Source organism: Eptesicus fuscus, chromosome 20, assembly GCF_027574615.1.
Source record: "Eptesicus fuscus isolate TK198812 chromosome 20, DD_ASM_mEF_20220401, whole genome shotgun sequence".
In the NCBI taxonomy this organism is placed as follows: domain Eukaryota; kingdom Metazoa; phylum Chordata; class Mammalia; order Chiroptera; family Vespertilionidae; genus Eptesicus; species Eptesicus fuscus.
The window spans coordinates 19,377,340-19,394,978 of record NC_072492.1 but is presented as its reverse complement, the minus strand read 5'-3'; the positions used below and the strand labels follow the sequence as shown (position 1 = coordinate 19,394,978).

Genomic DNA, 17,639 nt, shown 5'->3' with positions numbered 1-17,639 from the left:
TTCCTCCAAAGCTTTGTGAGTTTACAAAAAAACAAAAAAATCAAAGTTTACAGACTGCTTATTTCAGAATAAGAATGCAAGAGGTGAGAACCTGGGCCACCGTGGTCACGGGGTGTCTACCAGATAGGCACTGGCATCTGAAACAAGCCCCCCCTTCCGCCCCCCAGATTTGTTTTATTGCCTTCAGAGATGATGCATCCTCCGCACACCATCTCACATGATATACTTGGGTCATTAGTCAAAGTCACTGGAATGGTACAGAGGTTTTTTGTTTTTCTGCCCTCCTGCTATATAATGAAATTTTCAGTTCATTTCTGAAAAATAAATTGGTCAATAAATTCATTTTGTTCTGCTTCTACTTTACACAAAGCTTCATATTCAACCCGATACCTGAAAAACAAAATTGTTAGAAGCCCTAAAAACGGATGAAATAAACCATGGACTTAATTCTTCTAGAGAAGAATACAGGTGACTTATATGATTCCAAGAAATGGTGTCAGAGTGAAGTTAGGGCAAGAAGAGAAAAGACTAGTGTGCAAAGCCCTGCACAGGGCACCGTGAAAAATCCTCCGCCCTTAGAGGGTCTGCCAGCCACCTCTGCACACTAGCCACCTGAGTCTTCGTGCTCTCAAACCACTACAGGTGATTTGATATTAACGAATTTTCTTTTTCCTTTCCATCAAATGTAATTTTATTTTTAAAACCTTCAAATTAGGATAAGTGAGACACTATTCCTAGGAGAAAAATGAATAAGGATAAGAGGTGACCGTTAAGAAGGAAAAATAGAAATGCAGTTGAGTAAAGACTTGGCTTTACATAATGTCTTACCTTTCGAGCTGCATTTTCTTTTCTGCTATTAGTGCTTGGAGTTGCTGCTGTTGGGCTTCTCTCTGCTTTGCTATAGATTTGAGCAAATTGCGAGCACCAATGGCCTAGAACAGTGGTCGGCAAACTCATTAGTCAACAGAGCCAAATATCAACAGTACAACGATTGAAATTTCTTTTGGGAGCCAATTTTTTAAAAAACATATTTTATTGATTTTTTACAGAGAGGAAGGGAGAGGGATAGTTAGAAACATCGATGAGAGAGAAACATCGATCAGCTGCCTCTTGCACACCCCCTACTGGGGATGTGCCCGCAACCAAGGTACATGCCCTTGACCGGAATCGAACCTGGGACCTTTCAGTCAGCAGGCTGACAAGAGCCAAATTTTTTAAACTTAAACTTCTAACGCCACTTCTTCAAAATAGACTCGCCCAGGCCATGGTATTTTGTGGAAGAGCCACACTCAAGGGGCCAAAGAGCTGCATGTGGCTCGCAAGCCGCAGTTTGCCGACCACTGGCCTAGAAGAACAGTATTGCCCAAGGTCATGGCTTCATTAAAACCATCTTTAGCATTAAGTCCTCAACTGGGTAAGCACCACTTGGGGGCTACCTCACTGCCCAGAAGGGAAAAGAAGGGTGAACCCCAGAGCTTTGGGAGAAAGAAAGGATTAACCTCAGGATTCCAAATTAGAATTGACCTAGAGCTCTGAGGCAGATCTAGGAGTATCCCCAGGGTCTGGAACATTTAGTGCTCTTTGCCAAGTCACCTATACTCTGCACACCTTCATTTATAAAATGATAAAACCATCTATTTCAGTGATGTGAAGCTTAAAGGAAATAATGACTAAAAGTGTACTGGCATATAAGAATTCAAAGTAGGTTAATTGGACCAGGAATTGTTTTTAAAAAACAGGTATAATTGATGTAATATTTCAGGTATACAACATGAGTTGATACTTGTATAGGAAATGTTGTTTAAAATCTTGTTTTATTAAAAGAATCTCCTCACCCCACCCCCTTCACCCCCAACACACACACAGTCACGAGGGCAGAAGATGACAGGCTAGTGAACGAGGGTCCCAGGCCAAGATGGAGATAAAATGAGTGCTGATCTTACCTTCATCTTCTCATTTTCTGCTTCTTTTGCAAGTTGGTCAACAAGCTCAAGTAAACCACCAACTATTTTCTGAAACTGGCCAATTTCTTTTGGGGAAAGAAGAAAATGTTTTTATTTCCTCAGTGTCGTGACTCTCCCTCGGTGTTCCCTTTCAGCGAGAGGGAAGGACTAACTGCCCCTTCTAATTTGTGTCCAAACAATTTGGTGCCTGCCGGTCTAAAGTCTGCCACCCTTGGTTTGAACCTAGAGATGACTGGCAGGTGTCCAGAGCTATGGGAAATATCCAGACCTTGCGTCCCCACGGCCAGCTAGCTGCTGTTACCTCAAGCTATGGAGGCCCTGGTGGACCTACTGTATGGGTGGACCCCAAGCAGGTACAAAGGGCCACATTCATGAAAGGACTGCCTCAGGACAGGAAGCTGCCTCTTGTAGCCACAGATACACTAGATTTCAATTGATGGTGGGGCTATCCACTGTGGCCACAGCTAATAAAGAGCTCAAAGCATTTAAGTGCCTAATCTCCCATTCCCTTTTTTTCAATATCCTTGGGTGTGGTGGAACCCGCACTACTGAGGAGTAAGCTAAGGCCCAAGAAGATGGGACAACATTCACAGCCATCAGAAGGCTGGCAATAGAACTCATGCTACCTTTCACCAGGTGAGCTCTCTACAGCCTACAGTGCCCAGAAGACTCAGAAATCCCTGCTCTAGCTCTAGCTCGGCCTGCTCTTTATTCACGCCACTGGTCTTGCTTGGCTGCTAGGACAGGAGGTGTCCTGGGTATCTCCTGTTAAAAGATGTTTTCATGGGGTCTGTTGAGCTGCTTCTAGGGATTCCAGTTAATCAATGTTACTCCCAATACAGACAATCCCACTACTGAGAATACTATTTCTCCCAGGAAATCAAGTCATCAGTACATAACTCTATTTCCCACTCCCAAGCCATAGTTCTGCCCCCACGAAGTTTAAGGTTTCTGGGAGCAAAAAAATCAAAGATGGCATATCTCAAAACACACCCTCCTCTCAGCACTTCAGCGTCCGCTTTGACTGGTGTTCCCTGTGGGACTACGTGAGAGCATAAGAGGGCAGGTAGATAAGGTGGGTGGCATATGGGAATTCATAAAGGTCAGGGTCAACCTTCAGGGAGCCAGCAGCTCCATTCTGGCTGGGCCAAGAGCAACAGCTGGAAGGTAGGAGTGGGGCACAGTTGGGATAATTCAAAGCTGAGTGGCAACACATCTCCCCAAATGACACTCACTGTCCACAAAGTCCTTGCACTCTTCCTTGAGCTCTATGGTCTGCTGGGTAACCTCTGGGTCCAACACCCGCAGCTTGTTCAGTTCATCAAAGTGCAACCCAGCTTCACCCAGGATGTCCTTGGCCATAGCTGTAAAGAAACCAACCTCAATCCATGATCACTTCCCAGCCATCCAAGGAAAGCCTGCTTCCAGCCCAGCCCCACTCCTGCCCCCAGATACCAAGGCCCAAAACCCAGATGTCCCAAAGGCTCCCCGTCCCCCTGCCTCCACCTCTCTAAGCCTCACCTGTTTCCCTTCCAGGTTCTCTAGAGAAGATCTGCTCTGAAGGAGTGATAGTAGCAGCCAGGAGGAGATGTGTCATAGGATCAAGGGTCAGGAAAGAATAAAGTCCAGTTGCTCGTCACAGGCATCGTTCATTCAACACATATTTCTTGAGTGCCTACTACATGCCAACATCGCTAGATGCTGGGGGTACAAAGATGAGTGCAACATGGTACCCGCCCTGGAGGAGCACAGTTTAGCTGGAGGAAGACAGACATGTAAACTGAAAAATTATACTGTGTTAAGTGCTTTTACAGAAATATCACTAAAGCACTAGAGGAGAACAGTTAACGTGGCGTGAGGAAGTTCACATCTGAATTAAGTTGTTAGCCATAAGCATATTTATTTATCCCCAATTATATACCCAAAAGGACATGAAAAAGCTTTTCAAATACAGTACTGTAACAACACAAAAAACAAGTGAAAGAGAAAATCTGGGTGAATTAAAAATTAGGGTTAAAAAATAAGCCAGGAGTAAGCATATTACCCCAAATGTACGCCAGGGGATACTGTACGCTTGCCTGAACTGGGACCCAAAGTTGGGTCAGTCTCTTCCAAGCAGAAAACAGAGTAAGGAAGTCAGGGAAGGCATTCCAAGCAGAGAACAGCATGAACAGCAGCCGGAAGTCACTGGAAGGGCCTATCCTGCCTACAAGATGCAAGGATGGAGGATGGAGCTGGAAAGGTCATAGGAGCCAGATAGAAAGACCCCGTGTGCCACGCTAAAGAGGTTGGGGTTTTCTGTCGGCAACAGGACCGGCACAGGTATCTTCTCCCTTCCTAGGCCACCTTGCATTCCTGGTCTAAAGGATGCATCGATTCTTGGAAAGAAACACTGAAAACGCACCCTCATTCTGGCTTTAAAATAACACAAATAACAAGGAATACAGCCCTAGCCAGTTTGGCTCAGTGGATAGAGCGTCTGCCTGCAACTCAAGGGTCCCAGATTCGATTCTGGTCAAGGGCATGTACCTTGGTTGCGGGCAGCAGGGGGTGTGCAGGAGGCGGCTGATCGATGTTTCTCTCTCATCAATGTTTCTAACTCTCTATCCCTCTCCCTTCCTCTCTGTAAAAAATCAATAAAATATTTTTTTTTTAAAAAACACACACAAAAAAAAAAACAAGGAACACATGCCCTGTCTAGAAAGGAAGGCAATGCTATTCAGGACTAGCCTTTGGCCGCTATACCAATTCTAAAACCCCAGGTGTTCCAAAGGCTACCACCACCTGGCCCTGCACCAGCTCTTCCCTCTGCTCCCACCTCCTCCAAACCAACCCTACCCTTCCAGCTTCCTTAGAGAAGTTCTGTTTGAATGGGGTGATTCTTCTGGGACTGACTCCCAGAGCATGTGTACCATTAGAAGATCAATGGTTAAAAAGCTGGTGTGGCCAAGTTGGCCGGGCATTGTCCATGTACCTGGGGGTGGCCAGTTGGCTTCCAGTCAGGGCACATGCCCAGGTTGCATACTCAATCCCGAGTACAGGGTGTGTAGGAGGCAGTTGATCAATGTTTTGTCTCACACCAAGGTTTCTCTCTCTCTCCCACTCCCTCCTCTCTCTCTAAAAAGTCAATAAAATCTTAAAAAAAAAAAAAAGTGTGTGTGGGGGGGGATTAAGTCCTACCATTGCCAGAACTGATTTTCAAGAGGACCAGAAATCCAGATTTATATATGGAATCTGATTTTTAAAGGAAAGTATCTAATTCAAAAATTCAAAGTAAGGAATAAAACACATCCCAAACTGTGTGGGCCAACTAATGCATGTCTATAGGTTGTCTGTGTATGACTGGAGCCCAGAGCCTTTGACCTCCCTGGAATCCACTCAAGTAAGCAGGCTAGCATCTTCCTTTTGAAACATTTTAATCATCCAGAGCTTCCTTATGATCAGGGTTTTTTTTAATGTTTTTATTGATTTCAGAGAGGAAGGGACAGGGAGAGACAGACAGAAACATCAACGATGAGAGAGAATCATTGATTGCCTCCTCCTGCACGCCCTCCACTGGGGATGGAGCCAGGAACCCCAGCATGTGTCCTGACCCAAATCAAACCGTGACCTCCTGGTTCATGGGTCAACATTCAACCACTGAGCCACATCAACTGGGCTGATCAGGCTTTTAAAAAATATTTGTTCATATTTTTAAATATCCTACTTGTTACATTTACACATATAGTCTAAGTACTTAACACTTACTGGGTGATTAAGCTACTCTAGAAAGCTTCAGGTAACCTGAGGGAGCAAACATCTGCTTCAGCTGTTACTCCCTTTCCTGAGAGCATGAATTTATTCAGAGACATCTACTGAGTCCCTGGCTCTGGAGATGGAATAGTGAAGAAAATGCTTTAATGCTATAGTTCCTGACCTCTGGACAAAGAGTAAACAGACCATCACAAACGATGGTAATAGGATGAGGAAAGGCACAGGTGCTAGGGGAAGCGGCAGCAGCAGGACATACTTCTTATGGGGGTGGGGGTGTCAACAAAAGCCTTCTGCAAAAGGGACACTGAAGCTGAGACCTAAAAGAGGCCCCAAAGCTTGTCAAGTGAAGGGGGGAGGCGGCATTCCAGGCAGAAGGGAAAGCCTGGGTGAAGATCCTGAAGCTGTGACAAATTAAACACATCCCAAGAACTGAAAGGCTAGTGTGGTTCAAACAGAGTGAGCAAGAGGGACTTGGAACAGGATGCCGCTAGGTAAGGGAGCTAGAGCTGGATCGTGAAGGGCTCTGAAAGCTGCAGTAATGACCTTGGGTTTTATCAGAGGCTTAACGAGCAGCCAGTGGATTCTCAACAGAGTGACAGAATCAGATTTGACTTTTAGAGAGACCACTGTGACCTAGGATGGAGACTGGACTGGAGGACACGAGGGTGGGGCTACACCCACCCAGTTCATCACGGTAACCCTAGCATCTAGCATGGGGCCTGCACATAATTGGCACTCAGTAATTGTGGAATGAAAGACTGTGAGAACAGAGAAGGTTATTATAGTAACCAAGGCTTGGAGCTGAAGAAAAGTGTTCCAATTTGAGATGTTTTGTAAGTCGAGTTGTTAGGACTTAGTAAGGATTGACTGAATGTAGTAGGGGCGTGGGGGGTGAGTGAAGGAAAGAGTCAGACAAGATTCCCATGTTTCTGGCTTGAGACAACTGAATGGCTGAATGAGATGGGTAAGACCAGAGGAGTGAAGGGAGAGGGTTCACAGCTGACTATCAGATCTCTCCCAGCTCCCACCACTCGCGCGTCTGCGCCTCTGAGAAACACCGGGCACAGGAGCCAGACTGAGCTCCCCGGAGAGGAGGGCGGTGACACGCTTTCCGCCCCTGGCTCTCCCAGATCCATGCTAGGCACTGCGAGGAAGCTCCATTCATGGGGCACAGGGAAAGGGCACTGGGCAGAAAGTCAGAAAGGTCTGGGTGATGGAACTGGCTGTCTTCACTATGTAAGCTCCTTGAACTTATCTGAGCCACAGTTTTCTCACAAGGTTGTTGTAAGCATCAGCGCGTAAAGTTGCAGGCCCACGCGGTGTGTAATTCCGCTCCCAAAGAGTTGGGCAGAATTCCCACGTTTCTTTCCGCCTGGGACGGTCTTTCCTCGAGGCGCGGGCCTGTCGGGTTTATCTCGCCCCGGGTCCGCCCACGTCTCCCGACCGGAGTCACGGCCTACCTTCCGACCCCGCAGCGGCGGCGCGCGGCAGCCCAGGCTGAGGTTGGCAGAGAGCGTCTCTCTCGACCCGCGGCAGCGGTACCTGGCCCGCCAGCCTCAGCCGCTGCCACGGCTACAGGACCTGTACACGCAAAACGTCACTATTTGACACCGGAAGCATTTACCCCGCCTAACCCGCAGAGCCTGCTGGGAAACAGAGGCCCGAGAAGAGCGACCACTGCCTACAAGATCCAGAGGCTTTTGCACCGGAAAGTCTTCCGGAAGTAGTTGTGGGCTCACCAAGGAATACTCTAGGGGCTCTTCCCTCTCCCCTGATTGGATGCTGGGCATGCCGGGACTTATAGTCTCAGGCTCCTGGGCCCGCCCCGCTGGGCGGCAGCTCGGGGAGGAGTGTTCGGTCGGAGGATGTGATTTCACAGCCCGGGATTGCTGTTTGAAGGGCGGCCACATCCTAGGGGCGGCACAGTGTCGGCCTGCAACCCACCTGACAGGAGAGGCGCCGCTGGGGACGGTAAGAATCGGGTCTGCCGATACCCTAGGCGAGGGGGAGGGATGGATGGGCCTCGCGCTGGAGCCGAGAGCCCTACCTGGTCCTGGGGAAAAGGCATGGGACAGCGTAGGGGAGATGGAGAGCTCCAATCCCCCACTGCGGGTGGGGTGGGGTGTCTCTGTGTCTCTGTGTCCCGGTCTCGGTTTCTCGGTAGTAAGAGTGGGAGGGGGTACGAGCTGGGAAAGACCCTACACTGGCCAGAGAGTGTGAGTCTTCTTTAATTTCTCCAGACCCTTTGGATGGAGCCTAAGATTTTTATACTTGGGATTTCTGCTAGACCCGCCCTCTTTAACCAAGATCGGCGCTCTCCCCACGTCCCATTTCCCCTGTAACTAGTTTCTGAGTGTTCTTCCTTTAGGACCCCTACCTCCTCCCACCGCCGAGGTGGTTTGCCCTTTATTCTGCTTGGGTTCCCCTTAGCTTCGCTGAGTGGGACACGGATACGCCCCTAGCTTCAGGCATCCCCAGATAGCCACACACACACAGAGTCCGGAAGGAAGAGCTCTGAGGCTCCCAGTGGAAACTTAATTCTCACAGGAATTACTTTCTGGGCGTTACCTGCCAGAGAATTCCTGGAACCTATTGGTATGGACAGAATCTGAGCTGACGTCATCCAGGGGCTCATAGCAATTGCTTTGTAGGAAAAGAATAGATTAACTTTGGGTTTGTCTTTCTGTTGGCAACAACCTAGCCTTTGAGTTCCTTTGCTTTGGCAGAATAAGTGGTGTTTTCTTTGCTCCTGGGGAAATTGATGCTAGACACAAAACACACAAGAACTTGTTGAAACCTATTAAGGGGTTTTATTCCTTTGGGGTGGGCTGAGGAAGGTAAGGTGATCTCATACTAGTGTTACTTATTGATTGGGCAGTCTCTGGTGAGGGTTCTTTGTGTCCTTGAAGCAAATGAGAGTCACCTGGACAAGCCATCAAAGGAATTCAGTACCTCACACAGCACCTGCTCTGGCCCTTCCTTGGCAGTTCTTCCCAGGGACCTACCTAAATTATCAGGGACCACTTCAGTGTAACAAACCAACATATATTCAATGCTTTAAAATGTGAATGGCATTGTGCTAAGTTTGGAGACTGGAGCAGTAAACTTGGGAAAACCAGTGCACCGTTTCTGGGTTGCACTTACAAGAGATGATGTGCAGCTATAAACTTCTGAATGTTGTGATGATTAAATGAAGTAATTCCACTCTTTTTCTGTTTCCATTATCACCACTATAGTCCAAGCCTTCACCATTCTCTTGCCCAGACTACTACTGCTTCCGCTGGTCTTCCCACTTGATCTCTCGAACCCTTTCAATATATTCTCTACACAGCAGCCAGAGCCTGGATCCTTTATAAAGGATGTGTATCCTGTCCCTCAGACTCCTGGGAAACTCCTAGGCTGGCTGGACTCCCAGTAGGTTTGTCTAGAAGTCTTTACATTCCCAAATGTAAATAGATCATATCAGTCCCCTGCTTAAAACTCTCCAATCGATTCCCATTGCAATTCATATAAAATCGGAACTCTTTAATATGGTCTGGTCTTCCTTTCTTTCTCTGCACCAGCCACTGTGGCCTTAACTCTGTTTCCTGGTCCCTATCTAGATTAGTGCCTCTCCCTAGTCACTTTCTTAATACTGTTTTAGCCCTCGCTGGTTTAGCTCAGTGGTAGAGCGTCAACCTTCGAACTGAAGGGTCCCGGGTTCGATTCCAGTCAAGGGCACATGGCGGGGTTGCAGACTTGATCCCCAGTAGGGGGCCTGCAGGAGGCAGCCAATCAATGATTCTCTCTCAACATTGATGTTTTTCTCTCTCTCTCTCTCTCTCTGAAATCAATAAAAAATATATATTGTTTAAAAATACTGTTTTACCTTTATTGTATTTCTCACTTTTGGAATTCCTGCTTATTTGTTTTCTTGTCTGTATCCACCAACTAGAATGCAAGCTGCATGAGGCCATGCCTTGTTCTCTTCTGTATCTCCAGGGCCTGGCCCGTAGCAGGGCGAAGTAAATGCTAACTCTTACCATATTTGTTCTTGTTGACATTCTGATGCTGTGAACTCCTTGAAGACAAGGCTGATATTTTCTCATCTCTCTATCCCTACTGCTTAACCTAATAGGAACTCAATATTGTTTTATTGCTGAATGAATTGAGTTAATAAATATTAAATGCCTGGAACATTTAATGCAATGAATGTTTTCTATTATTTTTTTCTTCAGTGAATGGATTCTTTAGAAAACCAAAACATACAATAAAATCTAAATCAAAAGAAGTGACCTAGCTTTACTTTCCATTTCCAAATCACTTAATTTATTTTAGATTTATCATCTGGTCTTTTCTAGCCCTTTCTTCCCATTCTTGTTGGAAGGGAACTGAGAAAGAGATAGGGCTAGGCCCCTTCTCAGGAAAAGAAGCAAAAATAGCCATCCTGTAGTTGTTCAATTCTGAAAAATGGTGACAATTTCAGGAACTTAGGATAGGGCCAGTGCCAAGAAACGGGAAGGTCAGGAAGCGCCTGCTGGAGCCAGGGTCACCTCTGCCAAGAACACTGGCTGGGACCCTCCAGCCCGACTCGTTTCATGTTCTCCTGAGCTGCTTTTACTTGCCTTCCTGAAGCCAGACTCCGGGTGTTACTCAAAATAAGCACTGGTGCAGGCTGCTCCTGAGCCTGGAATCTTTGGAAAGGAAGTGTGCCCTGTCCCTCAGGCTCTTGGGACCTCCTAGGCAGGCTGAACTCCCAGTAGGTTTGACTGGAAGTCTTGAATCCTGAGAAGAAAATAACTGGACTCTGATTGGCAGATCCCCAGGGTAAGGACTTCTGCCCTGCCAGTCTGTGCCTCTGACTGGCTCCAAGGGCTTGCTTGTCCTCCTTGCTGCCCAGAGCTGAGTCTCAGGGAGGCTGGTGACGTGACCAGCTCTGGGCCCTGGTTCCTGTACCATAAAGAACAGCAGGAGCATCTTTCTTACCATTGCCTAGGGCCTTCATCTCTGCCAGGGAATCTTGACTTGTCAAGGAGAATGACTGGATGGTCAGTGTTTCTCCTTTTGTCCCCTGCTGACTCTTATCTTCTCTCCCATCTCCTGCTCACAGCCTTGGGAGTATGAGGCTCTCACCTCCACTGGCCACTCACTCGTGACCCTTCACCACGGCGGAACCTTCCAAACCCACCTCTTGCCGTGTGGTGATCTACCTGAAGCGGGAGATGTCGGGGGATACCTGCTTGTGTCCAGCTTCAGGGGCCAAGCCCAAGCTAAGCGGTTTCAAGGGAGGAAGCCTGGGCAACAAATACGTCCAGCTCAATGTGGGCGGTTCGCTGTACTACACCACTGTGCGGGCACTAACCCGGCATGACACCATGCTCAAGGCCATGTTCAGCGGGCGCATGGAGGTGCTGACTGACAAGGAAGGTGAGGTATCAGGGCTTGTTGGGCTAGGTGGGAAGGGAAGGAGGAGTTCCTGGGGATGTGACTTCAGGGCAGGGCTTAAGCCTGGCATATATATTCTAGGTTCACTTTTCCAGTTCCCCTAGTACAGGACTCCACCTGGAGTCCTTAATCAAGCTTCAGAATTCTATCTGACATTGTACATAGATTATTGTATGGCTACACACCCATTTCCCAGGGAGGCTATCCATACTTTGTTTTTTCTTCACATAGGACTAGATTCTCATGGGAGCATCACCATAGTGGTGGGGCCGTGGGCAGAGGCAAACAGGGCCTGGTGGTTTCTGTGTTGTCAGGTGGGCCTGAGCGTTCCTGAGCTTAGACCTCTGCAGGCCTCCACAGAGCCTGGAGGGCCTGTCTCCCCTACAGTGTGTACCAGTTCTTGGTTTCAGGGAGGAGGAATGAGAGCAACAATGGACTTAAGAGCTTGAGGTTCTGTTTTCTGTTACCCTGTGCTGTGGACTCGGTGCTCATGTGCGCTCTGCCACCTGTCACCAGGCTGTCAGGTGGCCTTGGCTGCTGCCTGCTTCTGAGGTACCTGGAGGCAAACGGTCACCCTCTGGGGCCCATTTGAATCCCTAGGCTGGATCCTCATAGACCGATGTGGAAAGCACTTTGGCACCATTTTGAATTACCTCCGTGATGACACCATCATCCTCCCTCAGAACCGTCAAGAAATCAAGGAATTGATGGCTGAAGCCAAATATTACCTCATTCAGGGCCTGGTGAACATGTGCCAGAGTGCCCTGCAGGTACGGAGGCAGAGTTGGGGCTGGTTGACATGGTTGGGAGTTGGCCCCCTCCTTCAGGGACATGAGTCCAGTTCCTGGAAGGCTATGTGGCAGGTATGGCTGACGAGTCCCAAACCTAGTGAAATACACCAGCTGTTGCCCAGGCCAAGCAAGTGGGCAGCCAGACAGTTTTGTAAGGTGGCGCACTCAAGTCTTATGAGTAGGCCCTGCTGCTAGCTTATAGCCTAGATACCTGCATTTTAGGTTTTCTAGAAATGGAAGTCTGCTTGCCAGCTGGCAGTTTCTATTATCAGGGGCCTCCTAATCTGTCCGATGCCTCAGCAAGCAGGGCTGGCCGTGGCAGAGGGGCTTTGACAGTTCCTGGGGAAAGCTTGGCTAAGTCTGGCAAACAAGACCTCAAAAAGGCTTCTCGGCTGTGTCACCCAGGACAAGAAGGACTCCTACCAGCCGGTGTGCAACATCCCCATCATTACCTCCCTGAAGGAGGAGGAGAGGCTCATCGAATCTTCCACCAAGGTACTGGGATCTCGGAGGGACTCTTGAGGGCTCAGGCAGGGGATTCCAGGACTTGGCCCAGCCCTCACACTCTCCTCCCTCACAGCCTGTAGTGAAGCTGCTGTACAACAGAAGCAACAACAAGTACTCCTACACCAGGTAAGCTGGGCATCAGTGGGGGGTAGCGTTGCTGGGGTTGAGGGGAGGGCCTTGGGGAAGGGCTGCAGAAGCAGCTAAAAGAGACGTGCAGCCAGAGCGGAAGTTTGGCAGCAGACCAAGGGAAGCCACCTGCACTCCTGGCATGGTTGCACAGGTCTGGGTCTAAGGAGGGAAGGACAAAGAGTAGAAGGGAGATCAGGGCAGAGGCATTTGGAACTTGGTGCAGAGCCCTGGCTGGAATAGACGAGACTGAACATGTAACACCCTTTTAACATCTGTCATGTCAGGCAGCATGCCAGGTGTTTTCCCAGCATTATCCTATGGGGTGGAGGAGGGACACTGGGAAGCCAGTGGGCTGGGACTCCTCCTAAGCCAAACTTTGTCCTAGGCCAGTTTCCCCCTTCCCTCCCCCCTACTCCCACCCCTTGTCTTCTCAACAGGTCAGTTAGTCTGTAGGAGGCTGCAGACTCAAGTCAGTCCCAAACCTTCCCAGCGTCACCCTTACAGCAAGGAAAGAATCCTGCTAAGATAGCAGCAAGCCTCCTTCTTTCCAGGCCTAAGGAGAGGAGACCTCCCTCCCTCAGTTCTCTCTGCTTTAACTTAAAACCAATTCAACTGCTTTTCTGTGCAGGCCCCCAAACCCAGACGGTGCGGTGCCCCGTGATGTTTTCTCTTCCTGTCCCCTTTGGCATCTTGACTTTTCCTCATTTTAGCATGCTGGGGGAGGGACGGGGAGAGCCCAGCTAGTGTCCTCCCTGTGCGGAACCTCACTGCCAGGCCTGCTGGCCCTCCTGGGTTTTTCAGCAACTCCGACGACCACCTACTGAAAAACATTGAGCTGTTTGACAAGCTCTCCCTGCGCTTCAACGGTCGTGTGCTCTTCATCAAGGACGTCATCGGTGATGAGATCTGCTGCTGGTCATTCTATGGCCAGGGTCGCAAGCTGGCAGAGGTGTGCTGCACCTCCATTGTGTATGCTACAGAGAAGAAGCAGACCAAGGTAGGGGCTTCCCTCTGCGTGGTGGGGCAGGACACACACCAGGGAGTGAAAGGGGCATCCATTTTGCTCTCTGTGATGGTGATAGGCAAGGATAAAAAACAATATAAGGAGGCTCAGGAATGGCATGAAACTATTTGTTCTGGTCAGCTGGGAAGGGGCTGCTGGGAAGGGAACAGCAGGTGCAATGGGAAGGACTGGGTCTTTGGAGTTGGCCCAGTTCAGGTTTGAATTCTGGTGCCACAATTTACCAGTTTTCTGACTTTAGATAAGCCACCTAAACCATTTGAGCCTCAGTTTCCTCATTTGTAAACAGGGGAATGATAGTGCAAATTTAACAGAGCTATTGTGAAAGAGACAATTCTTAAAAGAAGCAGTGCAGTGTAGTGGAAATAACTGTTGAGATCTCGTCTCTGGCCCCTGCTACTTGGGTTTCCTGCTCTGTTCCTGCTCAGTCAGCTTAGCCTCTGCAGTAGCAGCAGAGTGCCAGGCATGCGTGAAGGATTTGTTAGGTGAGTTATCATAAGCTGCGCTAACCCCGCTCTCCCACACTGTGAGTGGTCGGTGTCCCCAGATAGTAGCTGCCCACGAGTGTATGTTCCGGAGACGGCCAGGCCTTGCTGGTGTGGAAGGGCAGCTCATCTGGGGGAGTCATGTGCATGTGAAGGGCTCAAAGCAGCCACGCTCATGTATTACCTTCTGACCCCCAGGCTACTAAAATGCCTACAGCGGGCGGTTAGAGGGTCAGAGGACAGCTCAAGGAGGTGGCCCTGCTTCCTCCTGTCATTTTTTGGGGTGGGAGCTCCTGTGCGCAGGTATCAATGGAGTCAGGACTGAGGGGTCCGTCTCTGGGAGGGTTGGTTACATTGTGGAAGTGGCAACAGCACCTGTTACTTTCCTGAGTGCTTTCTCTTTCATGAACTTTTTGACTCACATACCACACCTGTGAGGGGCAAGGCTAGAGCCATTCTCCCCATTTGGCAGATGAGGGAACAGAAGCTCAAGATGACACAAGTCAGTCTAGAATTCAGGTGCCTTGAATGCATCCCTATCCATCTTTCAATTAATGTTCACAGCTCTCCAAGGTAGATACTAACCATTATTTTACACAGGTGGAAATTCAGGCCTAGCAAGGTTAAGCCCAAGGCCACACAGCTATTAAGTACTTGAGTTGTATTTGTACTAGGCTAACCACAAAGCCAAGGCCCTAACCTCTGCACATACTAGTCCATTGGTCTGGGATCCGAGAGGACATGGAGATGGTGCTCGTCTTCTGCATCCTTATGTGCACAGAGTACATCTCACACCTTCCGAGGGAGACCTGCCTCGGCCTCATGAAACAGAAAGCCAGCTGTCTCCTGAGAGAGTTCAGGCGGCCTTATGAGCAAGCACAGGGTCAGGGGCCCTGACATACTGCTCCCTCTTTGCGATGAAATCTTGTTCAGTTCAGTCAGTCCTCTTGTCACCCTCACCCTAGGTGGAATTTCCAGAGGCCCGAATCTATGAGGAGACACTCAACGTCTTACTCTACGAGACCCCGCGAGTCCCTGACAACTCCTTGTTGGAGGCTACAAGCCGTAGCCATAGCCAGGCTTCCCCCAGTGAAGATGAGGAGACCTTTGAACTACGGGACCGTGTCCGTCGTATCCATGTCAAACGCTATAGCACTTACGATGACCGCCAGCTCGGCCACCAGTCTGCCCATCGTGACTGACAAAACCCTCAGGGAGTCAGGGCATGGGACACCCTGTCTCCCGTCCTGTGGAACCCTGCCCTATTGGCCACCCCACGCTGCTGCTGGCTGGGCTTCTGCTCCAGCACCCAGAGGCATGATAGGCCCTGCCTGCGAGGTCAGAGGGCCTGAGGGGAGGGACCACATTCCTTTGCCCTGCTCCCTGAGCACTTCAAAATGGCTGAGTCCTGGCCCCTTTGCTCAGCATCTCCCTTCCTGACAGGGAGCTGCTTCTGCCCCTGGGACGAGTGGACTAATGTGCCCACGTCCTGCTAAGGGCATCCCCTTGGCCCTTTGCTAAATGCCCCTTTGCTTAGCTGAGGCCCACAGGAAGTGGGTCATTCTGTGGAGAAGGTGCTGCTGGTGCTGTGGAGGCCGTTTCTTAGAAGGTGGGGCTCCTTTTTTCTTAAGTTTAAGCACAGGCTTGAGGAGGTTTTGTTTTTTTAATCTAGGAAATGAATAGTTATAGGTCTAATAATGAGGGGACTGGGTATTCCTGCTACCCCTCCAGGATGCCAAGACCCTGGACCTGTCTCCATGCCTTTGGGATCTATTTTTTTAAAGCACTTTGTTCTTTTGTTCAGGAGATGTATATTCTTTCCTGACCTATGTTGTCTTTTTCTGACCCTAATCCCCTCTTCCTGCAGAATCAATCTGAGGGAGGAGATAGAAGCAATAAGATACTGACCAGTTTTGGCTGCCAGGATGGCCAAACAGCCTGCCCAGACAGTGCTGAGAAAGGATGTGTAAGTTGGGAACCTGTGGTCCTAATAACGGCCCTGTGAGAAATGACACTTTGCCCCAACATCTTAGACTCACATAACTGACTCCTAAGGCCTAACATGATTGCTCTTTTTGATTCTCTTGCTGTCAGCTCCAAAGAATGATGTCCTTACTATAAGGCCAAAACCATTTTAGGGGCCAGGAGCATGAGCCACAGCAGGAAGGCTGTGGAACCACTGGACACAGCCCTGCAGTCTCTGCAGCCCTGTGCAGAAATGGTGTGTGCTTGGCCAAACATCCCCTCTCCCCCACCAATGCTATTGGTTTTGTGTCCTGGTTGGAGATGGGGGTTCTTCCCAGGGTGAGTCTCTAAACACAGGGTAATGTGAGCAGCCTAAGCCCCTTAAAAGGGTTCTTCATTTCTTTCTTGTTGGGTAATTTAGCCATGGAGATGCCACGCACCAGCTCTTGGGCAAGGATGCGAGTTCCTCTTCAGGGCTTTGGTTTTCATTCTGTTTGGCTTGGCCCTTGGGAGGCTGCTTATCTGAATTCTTTTCCAAAGGAATGCCATCAGGAAGGAATGTTCAGCCAGCCTAACAAATAACAAAGCAGCATAGCCACTTAGCAGTACCCACTCATTCAAGAAGGGACATAAGTTATCAAGTTCAGCTCTCAACTACTCTTACAATAAGCCCTTAAGTGGCTGTTCATGGCTGATTCCACAGGGTCTATGGGCAAATGCCAGGCCAGGGTTAATAGACACTCAACAAGGACCTGAAATGACATGATGGGGCAGGGAAATGTGACTCTAATCAGGTATTTTACACTTGTCACAATGTATAAAGACTTTCAGGTGAGGCACCCTCGTGATCAGCTATAAACAATTCTTCCAGCCCTCAGTGAAGTAATAAGATGAAGACAAATCCATTTCTTTGGCCAGATTCTGGCTTTGGCTTTGTGCCTTTTTCACAGAGCCTGGAATAATTCTGAGGCCACTGGCCTACTTCCTCAACTGTCCTCCTGATGTCCTTTAATACTCAAAAGTCCCAGGTCCCCACTGAAGTATTTTATAATGATTGTCCTTTGACCTTCACAGCTCCTGTAACCTCTTTACTGCTTTGACATTCAGATTCTCTGCTCAGTGGTGACTAGTCTTTCTTCCTGGGACTTGAGACACTTTTCCCTGACTGAAAATATTTCCTTGTTCTTAAGAAAAATACTAAATTGAGCTCAATGAAGTAATCTTAGCTTTTTAAATCAGACTGTGTGGTGTAAGAACTGGGAGAATTTTGCATTTCCTAGCCCCATTCAGAAAACACTATTGATTGTCTGAATTTTTCAACTCTGAGCAGCCCACGAGAAATATAAACAAAAAGTGTGGGTGAAGGTCAAACCTTCTCATCAGTTCCTCTGAACACTAGAAGCCTGCTGTTAAGGACATGAATGAATATTGGGTTTTATTCCGTTTGTTATCTGACCAGGGTCTGCCTAATGGATGGTACAGGTCCTGGCATGAGGGAACTTCTGTATCATACAACTACAATTCTTTGTTGTTCTGCATAGGTGATGGAAACAAACACTAATTTCTAATAAAATTGTTATACTGCAGTGGTACAGAGCCG

The 17,639-nt window shown here is 48.7% G+C and overlaps 2 protein-coding genes across 6 annotated transcripts; one reads left to right on the top strand and one right to left on the bottom strand.

The window, feature by feature from the left end:
- Nucleotides 1-20: 20 nt before the first annotated feature.
- Nucleotides 21-7,321, bottom strand: IFT20 (intraflagellar transport 20). Of its 5 annotated transcripts, none has more exons than XM_054709051.1 (6): nt 4,494-4,559; nt 3,486-3,521; nt 3,200-3,328; nt 1,944-2,029; nt 829-932; nt 21-314 (listed from the first exon to the last, which is right to left on the bottom strand). In XM_054709051.1, the coding sequence occupies exons 1-6, from the start codon at nt 4,549-4,551 to the stop codon at nt 245-247; spliced, it is 483 nt and encodes a 160-aa protein (XP_054565026.1). In that variant the 5' UTR covers nt 4,552-4,559; the 3' UTR covers nt 21-244. The 5 variants fall into 5 exon arrangements, with proteins under 5 accessions (XP_054565026.1, XP_008146017.1, XP_054565027.1 ...); XM_008147795.3 differs by lacking the exon at nt 4,494-4,559 and adding an exon at nt 7,178-7,321 and having other exon boundaries at nt 230-390; nt 3,486-3,721; XM_054709052.1 differs by lacking the exon at nt 4,494-4,559 and adding an exon at nt 7,178-7,320 and having other exon boundaries at nt 230-390.
- A 217-nt stretch (nt 7,322-7,538) lies between these two features.
- On the top strand, nt 7,539-17,279 carry TNFAIP1 (TNF alpha induced protein 1). The gene is made up of 7 exons (XM_008147796.3): nt 7,539-7,688; nt 10,807-11,123; nt 11,742-11,911; nt 12,338-12,427; nt 12,513-12,565; nt 13,370-13,565; nt 15,040-17,279. Exons 2-7 carry the CDS (start codon nt 10,919-10,921, stop codon nt 15,274-15,276), a joined length of 951 nt encoding a protein of 316 aa, XP_008146018.1. The 5' UTR covers nt 7,539-7,688; nt 10,807-10,918; the 3' UTR covers nt 15,277-17,279.
- Nucleotides 17,280-17,639: the final 360 nt, after the last annotated feature.

What these genes read in the sequence shown, in the direction of transcription:
- TNFAIP1 (XM_008147796.3), top strand. Translation starts at nt 10,919, where the DNA reads ATGTCGGGGGATACCTGCTTGTGTCCAGCTTCAGGGGCCAAGCCCAAG. An exon ending in TGTGCCAGAGTGCCCTGCAG is followed by an intron (nt 11,912 to 12,337) that starts GTACGGAGGCAG and finishes TGTGTCACCCAG; the next exon opens with GACAAGAAGGACTCCTACCA. An exon ending in AACAAGTACTCCTACACCAG is followed by an intron (nt 12,566 to 13,369) that starts GTAAGCTGGGCA and finishes TGGGTTTTTCAG; the next exon opens with CAACTCCGACGACCACCTAC.
- IFT20 (XM_054709051.1), bottom strand. Translation starts at nt 4,551, where the DNA reads ATGAGAGAGAAACATCGATCAGCCGCCTCCTGCACACCCCCTGCTGCC. An exon ending in AGAACCTGGAAGGGAAACAG is followed by an intron (nt 3,329 to 3,485) that starts GTGAGGCTTAGA and finishes GTTTCTTTACAG; the next exon opens with CTATGGCCAAGGACATCCTG. An exon ending in GTGCAAGGACTTTGTGGACA is followed by an intron (nt 2,030 to 3,199) that starts GTGAGTGTCATT and finishes TTTCCCCAAAAG; the next exon opens with AAATTGGCCAGTTTCAGAAA.